Source organism: Geotrypetes seraphini, chromosome 16 (assembly GCF_902459505.1).
Source record: "Geotrypetes seraphini chromosome 16, aGeoSer1.1, whole genome shotgun sequence".
NCBI classification, from domain to species: domain Eukaryota; kingdom Metazoa; phylum Chordata; class Amphibia; order Gymnophiona; family Dermophiidae; genus Geotrypetes; species Geotrypetes seraphini.
The window spans coordinates 31,985,282-32,006,688 of record NC_047099.1 but is presented as its reverse complement, the minus strand read 5'-3'; the positions used below and the strand labels follow the sequence as shown (position 1 = coordinate 32,006,688).

General features: G+C 45.7%; 1 protein-coding gene across 11 annotated transcripts in view; it reads left to right on the top strand.

Annotated features, from left to right (window-relative positions):
• GIGYF1 (GRB10 interacting GYF protein 1) overlaps positions 1 to 21,407 on the top strand; it is a 332,123-nt gene that overhangs the window by 209,324 nt on the left and 101,392 nt on the right. For all 11 annotated transcript variants that reach the window (XM_033924367.1, XM_033924371.1, XM_033924372.1 and 8 more), the window contains 3 exons: positions 7,819 to 8,070; positions 20,027 to 20,175; positions 20,268 to 20,427. In XM_033924367.1, coding sequence (XP_033780258.1) covers positions 7,819 to 8,070; positions 20,027 to 20,175; positions 20,268 to 20,427 — 561 coding nt within the window. The remainder of the gene's footprint in view (positions 1 to 7,818; positions 8,071 to 20,026; positions 20,176 to 20,267; positions 20,428 to 21,407) is intronic.

Genomic DNA, 21,407 nt, shown 5'->3' with positions numbered 1-21,407 from the left:
AGCTTCTGTTCCCCCAGGTAGAGAAACTAGAACATTGGACTAGAGAGTTGTGCGGGGATAGAAATCCCACCCGTCCCCATGAAGAATCCCCTCCATCCCCCATAAAAGTTACCTGTCCCCTTAGTACTTATTTGTATTTGAGACAGTGGAGATTTAAGTGACTTTCCCAGAGTCACAAGGAGATGCAGTGGGATTCAAACCTAGTTTCCTTGGATCTCAGACCTCTGCACTATTAGGCTACTCTTTAACCTGTCTGACAACTATTTGTGTAAACTCTTAAAGAAGTTGACTAAGAAGCCTGAATCTGTCTATCATACCATCACTCCCTCCATCAGTATGCAGTGTGCTGCTAATGTCTTATCAAGGGCTTCTGGCCAGCTTTTCTTCACTATTGCTCTTTGCTGTCATTAAAAAAAAAAAAGTTAAACGAGAGACTCTTAACAGGGAATTCCTTTCTTGCAGTCTTTCTCCCTTTACACCATCACTATGCATGCTATTCTCAGCTGTCCCATCGACCCTTCTTCCATCCAGTTCTCCTCTTCCCCCTGGCTTAGTCCTTTGAAATAATTTCTACACCGTGAAGACATGGTTTTGTTTGCGCAATGTGCGTGAGTGCCTCACAACTGCACAAAGGATAACTTTGAGAAATGCAAGAAGTTTGAAGTGTGTCGGACATAGTATTTGGGCCCCCCACCCCCCCCAATTATAATCAAGGCGAATAAAGATCTCTGAAATCTGATTGCACCAGCTTCGCAGGTGAACTTGATACCTGATTGCACGAAAGAGAAATCTGTAAACAGAGCAGCTAATTTGCTGAAAATGAAGGCATTCTAAGAATAACAGAATTTCCTCTCCCGGTACACCTCATGCACTCCCTGTGCACTGGAGAGCCCCGATTCAACTTTCTCAGCCTTCCTCCGGTAGGGGAGGTGGATCCCTGTCACATGTTTTTGTTTCCGATTGGTCACATCTGGGTTGAGGGCGGACGCTATGTAAATGCATGGGTGGGGAGGGTGGACTTCATAGAGGCTGGCTTCCTGCACGTGCCACTGCCTGACCAATCAGCAGCAATGCAGTGAGCTCAGCACGTAGGCACATTGAATGCCTATGTGCTGAGCTCACTGTTCAGAATGGCTGTTCCCACCGCGGCACAGGACTGTCTCATCTTGAAAATTAGGTAGGCCACAGAATGGGAGCCCCGGTTCCATCCCTGTGGGAGTCCCGTGGGCCTGGGAGGAGTCCCCCTGGGAGTCCCGTTGACCTTGGAGGGGATCCCTGCGATCCCCGTTCCCGTGCAGACTTCTACATTGGAGTCTTTTGGCGTGCACTTTCCAGTCATCTATGCCTCCTAACAGAATTATGAACTACCAGTTTTACATGTCCATTTACGTTCGGTTCTTATACATAATTGTACCCTTTTTTCCTCTTCATTCCCTTTTTAGATTCCCCGTCTTAGTGTTCTTTCCGTATATGTCTCTCCTCTGAACTTTAAAAATACTTAATTGTAGTTCTATCCCTCTCCCCTTTGTGTATTAGTTGGTCTGTATGTCCGATTGTCTACCCCAGGGGTAGGGAACTCTGGTCCTCGAGAGCCGTATTCCAGTCAGGTGTTCAGGATTTCCCCAATGAATATGCATGAGATCTATTTGCATGCACTGCTTTCAATGCATATTCATTGGGGAAATCCTGAAAACCCGACTGGACTACGGCTCTCGAGGACCGGAGTTCCCTACCCCTGAGCTACCTCATTATTTTAAATTTTAAATTGTGTGTAAAAACATATATTTATATTTTATTAATTTTTGATTTTTATATCTTGCTTAGTAAAACTAAATAAGCGATTCATCAAAGTCCAATAAAACTTGAAACTTGTATTGTCTGCGATGACACCCAAATCCTTTTCTTGGGCACTAATCCCCAAGATGGACCCTAGCATCTGGTAACTGTAATTCAGGTTATTCTTCCCAATGTGCATCACTTTGCATTTGTCCACGTTAAATTTCATCTGCCACTTGGACACCCAGTCTTCCAATTTCCTAAGGTCTGCCTACAATTTTTCACAATTCGCATGCATTTTAATAACTTTGAACAGTTTAGTGTCATCTGCAAATTTAATCACATCACTCGTCATTCCAATTTCCAGATCATTTATAAATAAGTTAAATAGCATTGGTCCCAGTACAGACCCCTGTGGCACTCCACTGTTTATTCTCCTCCACTGAGAAAAATGACTATTTAACTTTCAGCGTGCTCTGCTTCAGTGGTGGTCGTCCCAGGTGCACGAATTGGACTCTCCCTTTCCTCTTTGGCAGTTAGTTCATCATAGTCTCCTTTGGCGTAGCTGGTGAGCTGTTCTATGTACTTTCCAACAGTATTCCTATATGTTTAGTTCGTAAATATTAGCACTTAGTTCTGCTTGGCTATTCGGTAGACTGGTTTGATAGAAGAAGCCAAAAATATGAATAGCCTACTCTAATAGAGAAGGGTCAATAATCATTTGCTAAATGGAAGAAGACATGCTCTCAGTTCTCAATGAAGTTGTTGAAACTAAGGGTACTTTAACAGATCAGAAATTGTGCTCTTTTCCTGTAGTCCCAGATGTGCAGTCAGTTCATGGGAACTTCTTACCATTCAATAAAGAGTTCACCGGGGTGTATCCTAGCATACAGCATGATGGTGCTAGGCAGGACTATTCTACAAACATCATTGTGCTTACCTTGGAACTGTACATATAAATAAATTATTTTTTGTTTGTTTTTAAATAAATTTTAAAGCTGACTGAGTAATACCCAAAGTGCCACGTGCAAAACAAACATTGAAACTTCAAAAACATTAAATAATGTAAAATCACTTTCAAGAGAAATTCCTCATTGTGGTCAAAATGGAAGTCAGTGATAATCATTAAACATTCAAATATCGACCATTGGCCACTGGATCTTATTTTGGTAGAAACCACCAATGTCTTCCTGGTAAAGGAGGTCCGTATAAGGGAGTGTCTCAGGGCGATCAGCTGATAATATTGTAGAAGCCACACAAAAAATGACCAAGCATGACCAAAGTATGACAATTCTGTCTACAAAATCTTCTAGACCTAAGACCACTAAGAGATACTAGAGCCCTAAGTATTAGTCCTCATCTTACAAGTGGCACTATTCGCGGCCAACATCTTCTACTAGACATCCTCCACAAAAGCGTCCCAGACAGCAAAGATCCCAGAAACAGCAGTCTCAACTTCAGGGGAAAAAAACCCCCATATACAGAAGGAATCCACTCAGGATTTTTTCTGTGATCCTTCTCCTTCACGGGGAGCTCTACAGCCACCTGCATTTTTTCCCTTCTGCATGCAAACTGGAGTTTATTATGCTGCTGATGCCCTGTATGACTGTATGCAAGTCCTGGGTAAGGTGGCATATTTGATTTTTGCTCGCAGAATGCTCTGGATTAGACAGTGGGCTGATGTTATCACCTCTAAGGCTACTTTTGTTAGGCTTCCCTTTAAAGGGCAGTTGTTATTTGGCAAGGGCTTAGACGATCTCATGAATTCTTTAGTGGACTGTCTCTCTAAGACACTGACAGCAAACTCAGAACCTCTTGATGTTCGAGACACTCTAATTTTGTGGTTCTTGGTTAGGGCTCTTCAACTTGGAAAAGAGATGGCTGAGAGGAGATATGATTGAAGTCTACAAAATCCAGAGAGTAATAGAATGGGTACAAGTGAATCGATTTTTCACTCTGTCAAATATTACAAAGACTAGGGGACACGCGATGAAGTTACAGGGAAATACTTTTAAAACCAATAGGAGGAAATTTTTTTCCACTCAGAGAATAGTTAAGCTCTGGAACACGTTGCCAGAGGTTGTTGTAAGAGTGGATAGCGTAGCTGGTTTTAAGAAATGTTTGGACAGGTTCCTGGAGGAAAAGTCCATAGTCTGTTATTGAGAAAGACATGAGGGAAGCCACTGCTTACCCTGGATCGGTAGCATGGAATATTGCTACTCCTTGGGTTTTGGCCAGGTACTAGTGATCTGGATTGGCCACTGTGAGATTGAGCTACTGGGCTTGATGGACCAATGGTCTGACCCAGTAAGGCTATTCTTATGTTCTTATATTCAAACTCCACATCTCAGAGATTTTCCCAAGGCTACAGGCAGAGGTTCTCATGCACCAGGCATAACCTGCCTTCTGCCTCCCTTTTGGCTCCCTTTTGCCAGAAAGGCGCAATGGTGCCAGGCTGTGGGACAACTCTCTACATATTGGGGGCAGACTCTCAGCGTTCCTGCAGGCCTGGATGCGCATTTCATCCGATCAGTTGGGTTTGGTCATTATTCGGTCTGGTTACAAACTGGAATTTGCCCGCCTTCTGACAGATTGATTTATGGACTCTCCTGGGGGGGCGCCCAGACAAGGCGGTCAAAGTGCAAGCCATTGTACAAAGATCGTTGGATAATCAAGCCATAGAACCGGTGCCACCTGAAGATTCGGGCTGAGGCAGATACTCCATATACGTTATCATGCCAAAGAAAGGCTCAGGCAATTGGAGTCCAGTCCTGAATCTTACGTACGTCAATGCAGCACTTGGTCTTGCGCTTTCGTATGGAGACAGTATGGTTTTGTCATAGCAGCGGTGGCCCTGAGGAAGTTCTGGATCTTATATTGGCTTACTTGCACATTCCCATTTATCGGACGTACTGGAAATTCCTCAGTTTTCATAAACTGGAAAATCATTACCAGTTTTCTGCTCTGCACTTTGTCCTGGCAACAGCACCTCGTACTCTCACTAAGGTGATGGTGGTTGTGGCAACTCACTTGAGGAAGATGGGGCTGCAGGTTCACCCATATCTGGACAATTGGCGGATCAGAGCCCCCTAATTTTACGAGAGTCTCTGCACAGTAAATCAGGTGGTCCAGCTCCTGGAAAGCCTAGGTTGAATTGTGAATTACAGGAAAAGAAATTTGACCCCAAAGCAGTCCCTGGAATATCTAGTGGTCTTGTTTGACACTACAGCTGACAGAGTTTATCTTCAGAGGCATGCAGATAGAAGCTGTGCTCTCAGATTTCTTGTCTTCTAGAGAAAGCAGCTCTGTCTTTGTGAGACTATCTCCAGCTAATGGGGTCCCTTACGGCCTCCATAGATGTGGACCCTTGGGCAATGGTGCATATGCATCCTCTACAGCATACATTGTGCTTTCACTGGGTTCCGCAGATGGATGCATTGCACACAGCTCTTTCTTGGACTCTGGAGGCCTGGCCATCATGAATTGGTGGCTCCTTCCAGAGGCATGCTGCTGAGGATTACGTCTTGGGTTGTTCTGACGACAGATGCCACTCGCCCCAGCTAGGGAGCCATTGCAACCATTGTCCCATTCAGGGGCATTAGATGCCCTCTCAAAGAAAATAATCAAACGATTGGAACTGTGAGTCATTCGCTTGGCTCTAGTGAAGTTGTGGACTATTTTGGAGGGTTCAAGCGGTCCATGTCTCCTCTGATTGCGTCAGTGATGGAATATGCTAATCACCAGGGAGGAATCAAAAGTGCTTCTCTGGCTCAGGAAGCCCATCTGCCTTTTCTCTGGGCAGATCGTCATCTCCAGACTTTTTCGGGAGCACATGCAGCGGGGGTCGACAATGTTGAAGCAGTCTTCCTCAGCAGACAGACCCTGGATCTGGGTAAGTGGGCACTGTTCTCTTCAGCATTTCAGACTATTGTGCAGTGCAGGGGTCGGCCTCATTTTGACCTAATTGCATCAGCAAAGAACTTGAAAGCTGTCCGAATCTTCAGTCCTACATCTGTGTCCGAGGCGAGGGCCTAGATGCTCTGCTACATCCATGGCCACTGGGAGTTCTACTGTGTTTTTTCCTCCCAGGCCCGTGATAGGTTGGGTCCTTTGGCAGATTACGAAGGGAAGAGTCATTCTGGTGGCTCCAGACTTGCCTCACAGACTATGGTATGCAGATCTGATGCGTCTTCGCATAGGTTGCGACATTTGGCTGTGGGCTGTTTCAGATCTTCTTTCTCAGGGTCCAGTCTGCATGGAGGTTCCCAATTGCTTTGCTTTTACTGTATTGCAGTTGATCACGAAGCATTAGAGCACAAAGGATATTCTTCTTAAATCTAAGAAGTCGACTACTATGTCTGTCTTCCTATGCTAAGGCGTAGAAGATTTTCCAACATTGGTGCATCCAGGCCAGTGTGGAGCTGTGTTCTGCTCCTGTTTCAGTGGTGCTAGTCTTTCTCCAGGTGGGCCTTGATGTGGGCCTCACCGTGGCTTTCCTTCAGGTCCAAGTCGCATGGCTGTCTTGTTTCAGAGCCAAGGACCGTAATCCTTCGCATACATCTCACCCTGATATCAGATTTCTGAAGGGTGCTTTGTACGTTAGACCTGCAATCAAACTTCCGTTCCCTTTGTGGGACCTTAACTTGATTTTGTCTGGCCTCACCAAGCCTCTGTTTGAGCCTCTGAAGGATGCTTCTTTCTTTGTCCTGATGTTAAAGGCAGTTTTTCTGGTCACCATTACCTTAGCGAGCTGTGTCTCGGAACTCCAGGCTCTGTCTTGTAGAGAGCCTTTCCTGGGGATTTCTTTCCACACGGTTTCTTTATTTCTGCCAAAAGTAGGGCCTGCTTTCCATGTTAATCAGGAAGTGCTATTGCATATTTTTCATCCTTCTGGTTGTGGTATGCAAGATCGAATTTTGAAGAAATTGAATGTATGCAGAATTATTCTGCGTTATCTAGAGGTCACAAATGAGTTTCTTCTCTCTGACCATCTGTTCATGTTGTCTCATTCATCTAGGTGGGGCGCTTCCACTTCCAAGCCACTATTCCCCGATGGATCCTTAAGGCCATTTTATCAGCCTATATTCGGTGCAGTAAACAGTCTCTTGTTTCTGTTAAGGTGCATTCTACCAGGAGTATGGCGGCCTCATGGGCCGATGCTAGGGCGATCTCCCCTGAGGAGATTGTAGAGCAGCTACTTGGTCCACTATGCACACATTTGCCAAATTTTACAGAGTGGATGTGACTTCAAGACAGGATTCTGCTTTTGGGTCCTTGATCTTGAGGGTCAGCACAGTCGACCCACCCTAGCTTTTTGGGACTGCTTTGGTATGTCTCACATGTTTAGAATGTCTCACCTATTGAACTGGAAAAAGAGATTGTCCTTACCTTGATAATATTTTTTCTAGTAGATAGGTGAGACATTATCGACTCCTGCTCTGTCCTTCTTGCACCTGCCTGCTGTCTCATTCTGTTTAAGCATTTCCAAGTTTTTCTTGAATGCCAGCCGTTTTGGACTTTGAAGAATTATGTAAATATGTTCAAAGCGCATGCAGGGGTACTTACTGATCGCCTTTGATGCTTTTGTTGGCTGTTGGTTGTTTGTAGTTCTAACGTTTGTTTGAGCAGAACAGTTGATTCTTGGTAATTAGCCCATTGGTGACCCTACATCACATGCTGTTATTGGAGCTCTTTATGCTTGGGTACCAACTACAGGTGGCATTAGAGCTCTCAGTGAATTAGAGGAGCATCAGAGAAAATGTCCGGAATGGATTCCTTCAGATGGCTCGCGGCCATTAGGAGATAACCCACATGTCTAGAATGTCTCACTTATCTACTAGAAAAATATTATCAAGGTAAGGACATAATCTCTTTTTTCTTGAGATTAGTTTTTGCAGTGGCCTCATAAAAGGAACATAACGTTGGAATGCTAGTCATAAATGTGTAAGTTATTCCAGTAAAATGCTTTTACCTACAATTTGTTTGTCCCATGATTCCATATATTTTGGTGAACTAATATTGCATTTATATACTTTTTCCTAGATGGGAAAGATTCACTCCATGTTGCAGAAGATAATTTTGAGCCACCATCCTCATCTTCTCCCCCTCCTCCCCCCCCTCCCAATTTGACCTGGGTTTCATGCCCCTCTCATGCTGCTTCCTCTCTATCTCCATCCCCATCTCCTCCTCTTGCTGCTGCTGGTGCCGTTAGTGAATGTGAAAGTGACCTGCCATCTGTTTCCAAATCAGAGGTTGCAGCTGGAAGTGAGAAAGAGCTAGAGACTGCTGTGGAAGGTAAGCTTACAAGGTACATAGAAAGGGATTTGTAGTGGGGGGGAAAAAAAAAAGGAAGCCGTTTGTGTCTGAAATATCTGGATGTTTCACTGGTCTGAACTGTTTGTTTTGATCTGTGCAGTAATGCAACATCTGCTATGTTTTATGTTCTGCTATATGAATAAAGCTTTAAGATGGTTAGAGGAGGACTTGGCTGTTTCAGGCTTTGAGTGCCTTTGTGTTGCCACTGAATGTAAAAATATTTGACTCTGATTGTCCAACAAAGAGATGCAGCATCACCAAGATTGAAATTGAGTACTTCAATGTGTGTCAAATCCTGGAAGTTTATTCTCGGATTCCAAAATGTTTGCTTTTGTAGCATGGATATCAAGCATATCTCAATGGTATAAGGGTATTTACTTTAAATAGATAGTCAAAAAGATAATTGAATAGATAGATAGATAGTCCTGAGGAAGTAGTCAGATAGATAGATAGTCCTGAGGAAGTAAGCTTACTGTGAGCACTTAGGCCCTGATTCTCTTAAAGTGCGTCCCGATTTTAGGCAGCTGTAGGCGTCCTACAGCTGTCTAATCAGCCAATTGGGATGCACGTTTAAAAAAACAAAAAAAAAAATGCTCCCCAGGCAGGCCGCCTATATTGAAGGCGAGGCCCGCAAGACACCTAGGCCCTGATTCTTTATAGGACGCCCGGGAGAGGCGTCCTATTCAGAATCGGCCTAAACTAAACCCCGATTCTGTAACCGGCGTCTATGTTATAGACGCGGGTTTAGATTAGACACGGCCCGCTACACTTATCGTGGCAAGGGATCTCTCTGCCGCTATAAGTATAGCGGGCCGTGGCCCCCTGACCGATCACTGGCAGGAGGGTGCCCAAACCCTCCTGCCCGAAGACGCACCCCCCTCCCCGACACTACAGACCGCCCCCCACTGACACTACCGATCGCCCCCCCCCGACAATATCGGTCGCTGGCAGGAGGGTGCCCAATCCCTCCTGCCCGAAGACGCACCCCCCCCCCCCGGCGCTAACAACCCCCACTCCACCAAACCTGTTCTTACAGATGGGTCTTGCACGTCGAGCAAGCAGGCACGCCTCGTCGAAATGAGGCGGGCCCGCCCCTTCCCGGCCCATCCCGCCGAAGCCTAAGGCCTGATTGGCCCAGGCTCTAGAAGCCTGGACTAATCAGGCCTTAGGAATAGCGGGTCTGCCCATCCCTACTAAGTCTAAGGTCTGATTGGCCAATTGGGGGGGGGGGGCGATCGGTAGTGTCGGGGAGAGGGGTGCGTCTTCGGGCAGGAGGGTTTGGGCACCCTCCTGCCAGTGATCGGTCAGGGGCCACGTCCCGCTATACTTATAGAGGCAGAGAGATCCCTTGCCGCGATAAGTATAGCGGCCGCGACTACTTACAATGTAGACCAGCATTTTGCTGGCCTACATTTTTAAGCTTCTCATCTACTAGGGAGACGCGTAGGGCCGCCTAGGTTCAGCCTAAGGCCCGCCTAAGGCCCTTAGACGAGCTTAGGCATCTTGCGGGTCTCCCTAGGCTCCCGGAGGCGCCTACAGGCCTGCCTGGGGAGCATTTTTTTTTTTTTAAACGTGCATCCCAATTGGCTGATTAGACAGCTGTAGGACGTCTACAGCTGCCTAAAATCGGGACGCACTTTTAGAGAATCAGGGCCTTAGTGTTCCACAAAACATACCTGCAGCATAAGATAAGTTATCCCAGGACAAGCAGGCAGCATATTCTTGACTGATGGGTGACGGCACCGACGGAGCCCCGGTCCGGACAATTTTAGAGTGATTGCACTCTAAGAACTTAGAAAGTTCTAGCTAGGCCGCACCGCGCTTGCGCGAGTGCCTTCCTGCCCGACGAAGGTGCGCGGTCCCCAGTTTCTTAGTTTCCGCGGAGCTAAGAAGACGCGTGTTTCCAACGGCTGTTGGATATATTTTTTTCGCCTTCCCGCTCGCGCGTTTTTCTTCGTGAAATTTTTCACGTTTTCTTTTTTTCTTATTTTCTTCATTAAAGTCCGGAAAAAAAAAATATATATATTTTTTTCGACTTTTTTCGGTCGGCCCCGGCGGGGCCTGTTGGCACCATCAAAGCTTCGGGCTTCGCTTTTGCTACTGCTGTTTTTCCCTTCATGCCCCCTTCACCGGGTTTTAAAAAGTGTCAGCGGTGTGCACGCCCTATTTCGCTATCCGACCCGCACAAGTGGTGCCTTCAGTGTTTGGGTCCGGACCATAGGGCTGAGACGTGCACCTGCTGTAGTTCTCTTCAAAAGAGGACTTTGAAGAATCGCCAAATTCAACAGCAGATTATTTTCGGTGCCGCTATGGAAGTTCCACCGGCATCGACCCTGGCATCGGCAACTTCCTCCAAGTCGGCACCAGCAGTTTCGACACCGCAAGATGTATCTTCGGTGTTGCACCCTACAGGTAAGCCGGCTAAGAAGCCATCCCCTACAGTTCTAGGCCCGCCAGTCGAACATGCAGTGAGCCAAGTCCTGCAGACTGCGCGCCGGCCCCGCAAACGCTCCGCTCCCATAGAAGTGACTGCCTCTTCATCGGCATCGACTTCGCCTGAGCGTCAAGCTGCACCGCAGGTACCGAGCAAGAAAAAAGCAGTACCGGTGCCATTGGGACCGTCTCTGGATGAGCGCATCGCATCCATCCTCCAGGTCCAGCTTAAGGAGCAATTACAACACCTGCTCCCGGCTCTCCTGACTCCGAACCTTCCGGTGTCTGTACCTATTGAGCCTCCAGTACCGATTGTCGATCAGCCTATTTTGTCGGCATCGACGTTATCGGTACCGCTTAAATCTGCCTCTTCTATATCTATGCCTATTTTATCGGCTGAGCCAAAGTCTCTTCGTCAAGCTGCTCATGCTGTCTCTGATCCGGTACCACTCTCAGATACCCGTACCGCTTTCCAGTCGCCGGGAACGGTGTCGATGCGTTCCGGCAAATCGGTACGCAAGACCAGGCATCCTCTACTCCTCTCTCTCAGGGCCGTCTTCCATCGGTACGTGACCCTGATTTATGGGACGACTCCGATGATCCCCTCGGTACCGAGGAGGATTTTTCATCAGATGAGGCTGACCCATCAGTGCAGGATCCTGCTAGTAAGCCAGAGCACTCTTCCTTCACTAAATTTCTTAGGGAGATGTCAGACACTCTTTCTCTCCCCTTGGAGTCTGATTCTAAGAAGTCAAAAGCATTCCTGGAGGCTTTGGACTTTGACCAACCTCCCAAGGAATTTTTAAAGTTACCCCTTCATGATATCTTAAGGGAAACTTTTTACAAAAATCTGGAGACTCCTCTCACTATTCCAGGTGCTCCCAGAAAATTAGAATCACTTTATAAAGTGATCCCTATTCCAGGGTTTGACAAACCTCAGCTTCCACACGAGTCTTTACTGGTGGAATCGACCCTCAAAAAATCTGCATTCTCAAGTGTGTATGCCTCTGTCCCTCCTGGCAGAGAAGGCAAAGCTATGGACAAATTTGGTAAATGACTTTACCAGAATGCTATGTTGGCCAACCGTTCAGGTAACTATGCATTCCACTTCTCCTTTTACCTGAAACATCTTATCCAGCAGATGGCCTCTTTTCAAAAAAACATTCCTGACTGCAAGCTTTCTGCTTTTCAGCAATGCACTGCCAGTCTCTTGCAGCTCAGGAAGTTTATGGTCCGTTCCATCTATGACACTTTTGAACTGACATCCCGAGCTACTGCTATGTCTGTAGCGATGAGTCGTTTGGCATGGCTTCGCGTCTCAGACCTTGATGTAAACCACCAGGACCGCCTTGCTAATGCTCCTTGCCTGGGTGATGAGCTGTTTGGAGAATCTCTGGATACCACCACCCAGAAACTTTCGGCTCATGAGATGTGGTGGGATACCTTCTTGAAAAATAAAAAGAAACCTCCTCCTACTCGTCCTTTCAGGCAGCAGGCGTCATACCAGCGCCGGTTCTCTGCTCACCCAATTCAGCCTCATCCTCCTCAGCCTCGGAGACAATGGCAACAACAGCACCAACAGGCTCGTCAACAACAGCCGCCTGCAATGAAACCTGTTGCCCAGCCTAAACCAACTCAGCCCTTTTGACTCTCTTCTCCAGAGCATTGCCAGTCTTCCTCCCTCATGTCCTCTTCCACAGCCTATAGGAGGTCGACTAAACATTTTTCTGGCTCGATGGGAGGTAATCACCACCGATCAGTGGGTGCTCTCTATCATCGCCCACGGCTACTCCCTCAACTTTCAGACTCCTCCGCCGTTAGGCCTTCCAAAAGAGTCTGCTTCCAACAAGTCTCAGTCCCTCTTTCTCGCTCAAGAAGTTCAATCCCTCCTTCTTCTCAATGCCATCGAAGAAGTTCCTCCAGATCAGCGAGATCACCTGGTCTTCAATACATAAGAACTTAAGAACATAAGAATAACTTTAACTGGGTCAAACCAGTGGTCCATCTAGCTCAGTATCCTGTCTTTGCGGAGGCCAATCCAAGTCACAAGTACCTCCAAAAATTTGTCCAAAACTTTTTTTAAAAGTAGCTATATTAACTGCTCTATCCAAACCTTTTGGCAAACACGTTCCAGAACATAAGAAGTTGCCTCCACCGGGATCAGACCAGAGGTCCATCGCGCCCAGCGGGCCGCACCCGCGGCGGCCCATCAGGTCCATGACCTGTCAAGTGTTCCCTGCCCTAAAAAAACCTATCCTTACTTCTATCCGTATCCCTCAATCCCCTTTTCCTTCAGGAATTTATCCAAACCTTCTTTGAATCCCTGTAGTGTCTTCTGCCCCACCACAACCTCCGGGAGTGCGTTCCATGTGTCCACCACTCTTTGGGTGAAGAAGAACTTCCTGGCATTGGTTCTAAACCTATCCCCTTTCAGTTTCTCCGAGTGCCCCCTTGTACTTGTTGTTCCCCACAGTCTGAAGAATCTGTCCCTGTCTACCTTATCTATGCCCTCCAGGATCTTGAAAGTTTGTATCATGTCTCCTCTAAGTCTTCTCTTTTCCAGGGAGAACAGCCCCAGCTGTTCTAGCCTGTCGGCATACGAAAGGTTTTCCATACCTCTTACCATTTTCGTTGCTCTTCTCTGAACCCCCTCAAGCAATGCTATGTCCTTCTTGAGGTACGGCGACCAATACTGGACACAGTACTCCAGATGCGGGCGCACCATTGCACGGTACAGTGGCATGATGACTTCCTTTGTCCTTTGAGCTTAACTATTCTCTGAGTGAAAAAATATTTCCTCCTATTGGTTTTAAAAGTATTTCCCTGTAACTTCATCGAGTGTCCCCCTAGTTTTTGTAAATCTTTTTCTAAAAAATCTTTATTCGTTTTCATATCTTACAACAAGTGTGTAATATTCAATCAAAAATAAATTTTACAAATCACTTGACATTCTTACTTAAATCATCAAAGCATAAAAGAATCCCTCCCCACCCATCCCACCCATTAATAATAAATCTTGATGCAGTAAAAAATCGATCCATTTGTACCCATTCTACTCCACTCAGGATTTTGTAGACTTCGATCATATCTCTCCTCAGCCGTCTCTTTTCCAAGCTGAAGAGTCCTAACCTTTTTTGTCTTTGCCCTTTATTATTTTGGTCATTCTACTTTGAACCTTTTCTAGTGCCACTATATCTTTTTTGAGATAAGAAGACCAGAATTGAATGCAGTACTCCAGATGAGGTCACACCATGGAGAGATACAGAGCATTATAACATTCTTAGTCTTGTTAACCATCCCTTTAATAATTCCTAGCATCCTATTTGCCATCACCGCACATTGGGCGGAAGGCTTCAGAGTATTGTCTACGATGACACCCAGATCCTTTTCTTGAGCGTTGACCCCCCAAGGTGGTCCCTATCATCCAATAGCTATGATTTGGATTATTCTTCACAATGTGCATCACTTTGCATTTGTCCGCAATGCACAGCTGCGGCGAAAAGGGCGAACAGAATGTAACGAATGATAAAGAAGGGGATCACGAACAGATCGGAGAAGGTCATCATTCCGCTGTACCGGGCCATGGTGCACCCTCACCTGGAGTACTGCATCGCCGTACATGGAGAAGGAAATGGTCCAGAGAAGAGCGACTAAAATGGTTAAGGGGCTGGAGAGGAGTTGCCATACAGTGAAAGATTAGAGAAACTGGGCCTTTTCTCCCTCGAACAGAGGAGATTGAGAGGGGACATGATCAAAACATTCAAGGTATTGAAGGGAATAGACTTAGTAGATAAGGACAGGTTGTTCACCCTCTCCAAGGTAGGGAAAACGAGAGGGCACTCTCTAAAATTGAAAGGGGATAGATTCCTTACGAACATAAGGAAGTTCTTCTTCACCCAGAGAGTGGTAGAAAACTGGAACGCTCTTCCGGAATCTTCATAGGATTCAACCCTCCAGGGATTCAAGACAAAGTTAGATGGACCACTGGTCTGACCCAGCAGCGGCAATTCTTATGTACCTACGTGGCATAAATACAAATGAGTCGAGTCTCTTTCAGTTGTAAGGAAGCACTGGAATGAGAGGGCACAGGATGAAGTAAGAGGTGATAGACTCTAGATCAGGGGTGCCTACACTTTTTGGGCTTGTGAGCTACTTTTAAAATGACCCAGTCAAAATGATCTGTTAGGATGGGAGGACATAAGAGAAGTGGATAGACAGTGGTCTAAGCTGAAAGGAGTGATAAAAATGGCTACGGACCTTTATGTGAAGAAAATCAATAAAAACAAGAGAAAAAGGAAGCCGATATGGTTCTCCAACCTAATGGCTGAGAAAATAAAGGCGAAAGAGTTGGCGTTCATGAAATATAAAAAAACCCAAGAAGAGGAGAGCAGAAAGGACTACAGGGTGAAACTGAAAGAAGCCAAGAGAGAGATACGTTTGGCGAAGGCACAGGCAGAAGAACAAATGGCTAAAAATGTAAGAAAGGGAGATAAAAATTTTTTCAGATATATTAGCGAAAGGAGGAAGATAAAAAATGGAATTGCTAGGCTAAAAGATGCTGGGAACAAATATGTGGAGAGTGATGAGGAGAAAGCAAATGTGCTAAACAAATACTTCTGTTCTGTGTTCACAGAAGAAAATCCTGGAGAAGGACCGAGATTGTCTGGTAAAGTTACACGAGAAAATGGAGTAGATTCTGCGCCGTTCACGGAGGAGGGTGTTTATGAGCAACTTGAAAAACTGAAGGTGGACAAAGCGATGGGACCAGACGGGATCCATCCCAGGATACTAAGGGAGCTCAGAGAGGTTCTGGCGAGTCCTATTAAAGACTTGTTCAACAAATCTCTGGAGACGGGAGTGATTCCTGGGGATTGGAGGAGAGCGGATGTGGTCCCTATTCATAAAAGTGGTCACAGGGATGAAGCAGGAAACTACAGGCTTTCAGTTGTTGGAAAAATAATGGAAGTGTTGCTGAAAGAAAGGATAGTGTACTTCCTTGAATCTAATGGGTTACAGGATCCGAGGCAACATGGCTTTACAAAAGGTAAATCGTGCCAAACGAACCTGATTGAATTTTTTGATTGGGTGACCAGAGAGCTGGATCGAGGACATATGCTAGATGTAATTTACTTGGATTTCAGCAAAGCCTTTGATACAGTTCCTCATAGGAGGCTGTTGAACAAACTTGAAGGGCTGAAGTTAGGACCCAAAGTGGTGAACTGGGTCAGAAACTGGTTGTCGGACAGACGCCAGAGGGTGGTGGTTAATGGAAGTCGCTCGAAGGAAGGAAAGGTGACTAGTGGAGTCCCTCAGGGTTCGGTGCTGGGGCCAATCCTGTTCAATATGTATGTGAGTGACATTGCTGAAGGGTTAGAAGGAAAAGTGTGCCTTTTTGCAGATGATACCAAGATTTGTAACAGAGTAGACACTGAAGAGGGAGTGGAAAATATGAAAAAGGATCTGCAAAAGTTAGAGGAATGGTCTAATGCCTGGCAACTAAAATTCAATGCAAAGAAATGCAGAGTAATGCATTTGGGGATTAATAATAGGAAGGAACCGTATATGCTGGGAGGAGAGAAGCTGATATGCACGGACGGGGAGAGGGACCTTGGGGTGATAGTGTCCGAAGATCTAAAGGCGAAAAAACAGTGTGACAAGGCAGTGGCTGCTGCCAGAAGGATGCTGGGCTGTATAAAGAGAGGCGTGGTCAGTAGAAGGAAGAAGGTGTTGATGCCCCTGTACAGGTCATTGGTGAGGCCCCACTTGGAGTATTGTGTTCAGTTTTTGAGACCGTATCTGGCGAAAGACGTAAGAAGACTTGAGGCGGTCCAGAGGAGAGCGACGAAAATGATAGGAGGCTTGCGCCAGAAGACGTATGAGGAGAGACTGGAAGCCCTGAATATGTATACCCTAGAGGAAAGGAGAGACAGGGGAGATATGATTCAGATGTTCAAATACTTGAAGGGTATTAACGTAGAACAAAATCTTTTCCAGAGAAAGGAAAATGGTAAAACCAGAGGACATAATTTGAGGTTGAGGGGTGGTAGATTCAGGGGCAATGTTAGGAAGTTCTACTTTACGGAGAGGGTGGTGGATGCCTGGAATGCGCTCCCGAGAGAGGTAGTGGAGAGTAAAACTGTAACTGAGTTCAAAGAAGCATGGGATGAACACAGAAGATTAAGAATCAGAAAATAATATTAAATATTAACTAGGCCAGTTACTGGGCAGACTTGCAAGGTCTGTGTCTGTGTATGGCCGTTTGGTGGAGGATGGGCAGAGGAGGGCTTCAATGGCTGGGAGGGTGTAGATGGGCTGGAGTAAGTCTTAACAGAGATTTTGGCAGTTGGAACCCAAGCACAGTACCGGGTAAAGCTTTGGATTCTTACCCAGAAATAGCTAAGAAGAAAAATTAAAATAAAATAAAAAATTTAAATTGAATCAGGTTGGGCAGACTGGATGGACCATTCGGGTCTTTATCTGCCGTCATCTACTATGTTACTATGTTATCTACCAACAATAAAAATAAACCCCCCCCCCCCCCCCCCACACACACACACACAAAGCACACTGTGAAAGGCAGGGAAATGTTAATTATCATTCATATTCCGGGGTTTTTTCAAAGAGGTAAAGGCAGATGACTCTATGCAATGTCAACCATTCAAAAATAGACAAATACACCCCCTCCCTTTTTACTAAACTGCGATAGCATTTTTTAGCGCAGGGAGCTGCGCTGAGTGTCCCGCGCTGCTCTCGACGCTCATAGGCTCCCTGCACTAAAAACCGCTATTGCGGTTTAGTAAAAGGGAGCCATAGTGCAAAATATAGACAGCAGATATAAATTCTCAAAATGGACACATGTTGATCACTAAATTGAAAATAATATCATTTTTCCTACCTTTGTTGTCTAGTGATTTCATGAGTCTCTGGTTGCACTTTCTTTCTTCTGACTGTGCATCCAGTATTTCTTCCCTTCTTTCAGCCTCCTATATTCTTCGTCTCCTCCAGACCTCATTCCATTCCCCAACCAACATCTCTGTCCTTCCATGAGTCCAACGTTTTCCTTTCTCCCTGCCTGCCACCCAATACAGTCCATTCTTTCCCCCAACTTTTTTCTTTCTTTCTCCCTGCCCCTTTCTTTCTTTCTGTCTCCCTTCTTTCTTTGTCTCTCTGCCCCCCCTTCTTTCGTTCTCCCTGCCCTTCCCCAAGCTACTAGGTTTGCCACCGCCATCAGGAAACAGGCCTCCAAGCCACTGCTGCCTCAAGCTCTCCCTGCACAAGCATCAGACCGACCAGCATTCCACTCCCCAACGTAAATTCTGACATCAGAGAGAAAGTTCCGGGTCAGCCAGGCAACGATTGGCTGGCCCAGAACTTCCTCTCCGACATCAGAATTGACATCGGGGAGCGAAATGCCGGTCGGTCTGACGCTTCTGCAGGGAGAGCTTGGGGCAACGGTGGGGGACGTCGGGGAGAGGATTGCTGATTGGCCCGGTAGATCGGGATGGCAATACGAGTCTATCACGGAGCCCGGGATGGGCTCCGCGATCGACTCGCATTGCCTTCCCAATCTACCGGTCGATCGCGATCGACGTATTGGGTACTCCTATTCTAGAGTAATCTAAGGAAATACCTTTTTACAGAAAGGGTGGTAGTTGTGTGGAACAGTCTCCCTGAAGAAGTGGTGGAGACAGAGACTGTGTCTGAATTCAAGAAGGCGTGGGCTTGTTACGTGAGATCTCTTTGAGAGAGAAAAAGATAATGGTTACTGCAAAGGGGCAGGCTAGATGGGCCATTTGGCCTTTATCTGCCATCATGTTTCTGTGTTTTATTTGGACGCCATCATGTCTTCCAATTTCCTAAGGTCTTCCTGTAGTTTTGCACACTCCGCATGTGTTTTAACAACTTTGAGCAGTTTAGTGTCATCTACAAATTTAATCACCTCGCTCGTAGTTCCAATTTCTAGAACATTTATAAATAAATTAAATAGCACCGCTCCCAGCACAGATCCCTACGGCCCACCACTATTTACCCTCCACTGAGAAAAATGGCCATTCAACCCTTCCCTCTGTTTTCTGTCCAATTACCATTTTTAATCCATAATTGAACATTTTCTCTTATCCCATGACTCTTTAATTATTTTAGGAGCCTCTTTTGAGGAACTTTGGCAAAAGCATTCTGGAAATCTAGATACATTACATCAACCAGCTTGCCTTTATCCACATACTTCACATCCCATTACTGTCTAAAGCAGAGGTGTCAAAGTCCCTCCTCGAGCGCCACAATCCAGTTGGGTTTTCAGGATTTCCCCAATGAATGTGCATGAGATCTATTTGCATGCACTGCTTTCTTTGTATGCTAATAGATCTCATGCATATTCATTGGGGAAATCCTGAAAACCCGACTGGATTGCGGCCCTCGAGGAGGGACTTTGACAGCTCTGGTCTAAAGGGTGGAAGATGGCTTCCAATGTAAATGAATGGAACAACTTCCAACTAGAGGAAAGAGATTTTGGAGATTGAGATGATTCTGAATCCAAGTTGTTGGCCAGAAAAAGTGACTAGCAAGGTGGGGGACCAATGAGTCATAGTGAGTTTATCATGGACTTCAAGGCAAGTGCCAGGAAGTCGAGGTCAGGAGCAGAAGGAGAAATTATTTCAATCTTTGACAGTTTCTGTGGTTTGTTAGAAGACTTAGCATTGATGGAATATACATCCTTTTGTCTTGTCTTGAGAGCCATATGGTTCTCAAGGTAGACACTATGAAAAACACATTATGAAGAGTGGCTACCATTTCCTCCATATTTATTCTGCATGACAGACTTGTTGCTTAAGCAAATGAAGGGTGGAGTAAAACCAAGGTGTCTAATGGCAATGAGGTTTATCCAATAGAACAGAGGCCACCGAGTTGATAATGGAGGCTAATGAATTATGAATAAAACAAAGTTGCTGTTCAAGGAAAACATCAGAGGGTTAAGGTGAAATTTAAAAAAATGCGCTGTCCTAAGTCTTCTGGTTTTATGTTACACTGGAAGCATTTAGGTTGGGGAAGGGGAAGAGAGATAATGATCAAGTAATGATCTGACTAAGCCACTGGGATGGCAGGGAGAGAGGAGTGAGAAGAAAAGATCAAGAATGTTTCCCTTTAAACATAGGTAGGACATGTTATATGCTAAGAGTAACAGATGGAAGCTAGCACTAAGACGAAATCGTGGGATGCGCTAGCAGGAAGTAGATTAAAGCCACCTAGGATAATTAGTAGGGTACAGGTCAGACATAGCAAAGATGGAGAGCTCATCAAGAAAAGTCTACCTGGAGGGTGGTAGATTATACATTGGGCACCATGTTGACCTGGCACCCAGGATTTGTCAATTGCTGGCATAAATTGTTCATTTTCTCTGTGGTGATCATGTATTAATGGCAGTGATGAGCCAGTTTTCTGCCTTACTAACCTTACACATGTTCACACCTTTTCTCTATACAGTATATACTCTTTCCTTTTGTAGACTTGGGAGCCTTCAGCCAGCCAGCTCAGTTGAGTCCAGGAGCCCTCTCCAGTCTGTTTTCTTCTCCTGCATCCACCACAACAGCTGCTGCTACTGAATTTTCTGTTGGGGATAATGAGGATGATGATGGCATGAAACATCTTCAGCAGGTAAAGCAAGTGTAGTACAAGACTTATGTGAAAAACTGAATCTCTCTGAACACCAATCCTTTCAACCCTAGTTTGTTTTTGTGATACTACAGGAGGCGGAAAAGCTTGTGGCCTCATTGCAGGACAGTTCGCTGGAGGAGGAGTGCTTCACACAGACTATGCAGGAGCAGTGTAACACGGCTGCAGCACTGCCCCTCTCACATGAAGCTGCCATGAAATGGTTCTACAAGGATCCCCAGGGGGAGATTCAAGGTATGGGCACGTTGGGATCTTTTTGATCTTATGTTGGCCTTTTTTCAAGGGTCTTGAGTGACTAAAAATTACGCCAGGTGTACACCTGGCAGGGCCTCCAGGTGTGCGGATCGCCGGACTAGATGGACCGAAGGTCTGATCTGGAGACGGCGCTTCTTATGTTCTTATGTATGCCAGTGAGGCACTGACCCTTTGGAGCCTGGTTATAGTTAGGAGAGGAGGAGGTCTTATGAGGAAAAGCAAAATCTAGATAATTCTGCATTAAACAATGTTTGACAGTTACCTTATTTTGAGCCTTAATGTGTTATTGCTGCTAATGTTATTTTTTTATTTCCTGTACTCTGAGGAACTATTGAGAGCATATTACATTACATTACATTGCATATAGCACTACATCCCTGTTGATTTATAAATAGCTTATAAAAATGGAAATATTTTTTCTCCCAGGACAAATTGAATAACATACTCTCATGATAGGCTCAGTAGAGGAGAGTTTCTGCAACTTTTGAGAAGCCTATTTGAGTGTACATGTTAATTCTTGCCTGCCACTGTCATGTAGGGACCACCACCGCTTTCTTTGACTTCTGCAGAAATAGTTGAACATTTCACCATAGCTCCCCTGCAAGGATTTTGAACTAATCAGGGTCTTAGACCCCTCTCACTGCATCCCAGGATGCATTTGGAGGGGGAAGGCCCATCATTCTCAGCACTCAACCTTGTAGGCAGGAGGGAGTGGGCTTCCCTCCTGCCTATTTTGCATCGGAAGGTACGAGGGTAGTGAGAGTTGATGTTGGAGGGGCAGTGTTGCCTCATGTCGGGTGGTGTCAAGTGATGGGGGGAGGAGATTTCTACTGGGTTTGTTGATGTCTTGCCACAAACGTCCAACCTTAGACTTAACGTCTGAGTGTCTAAATGGCAGATGAAATTTAATGTGGACAAATGCAGAGTGATGTACATTCGTAAGAATAACCCAAAACATA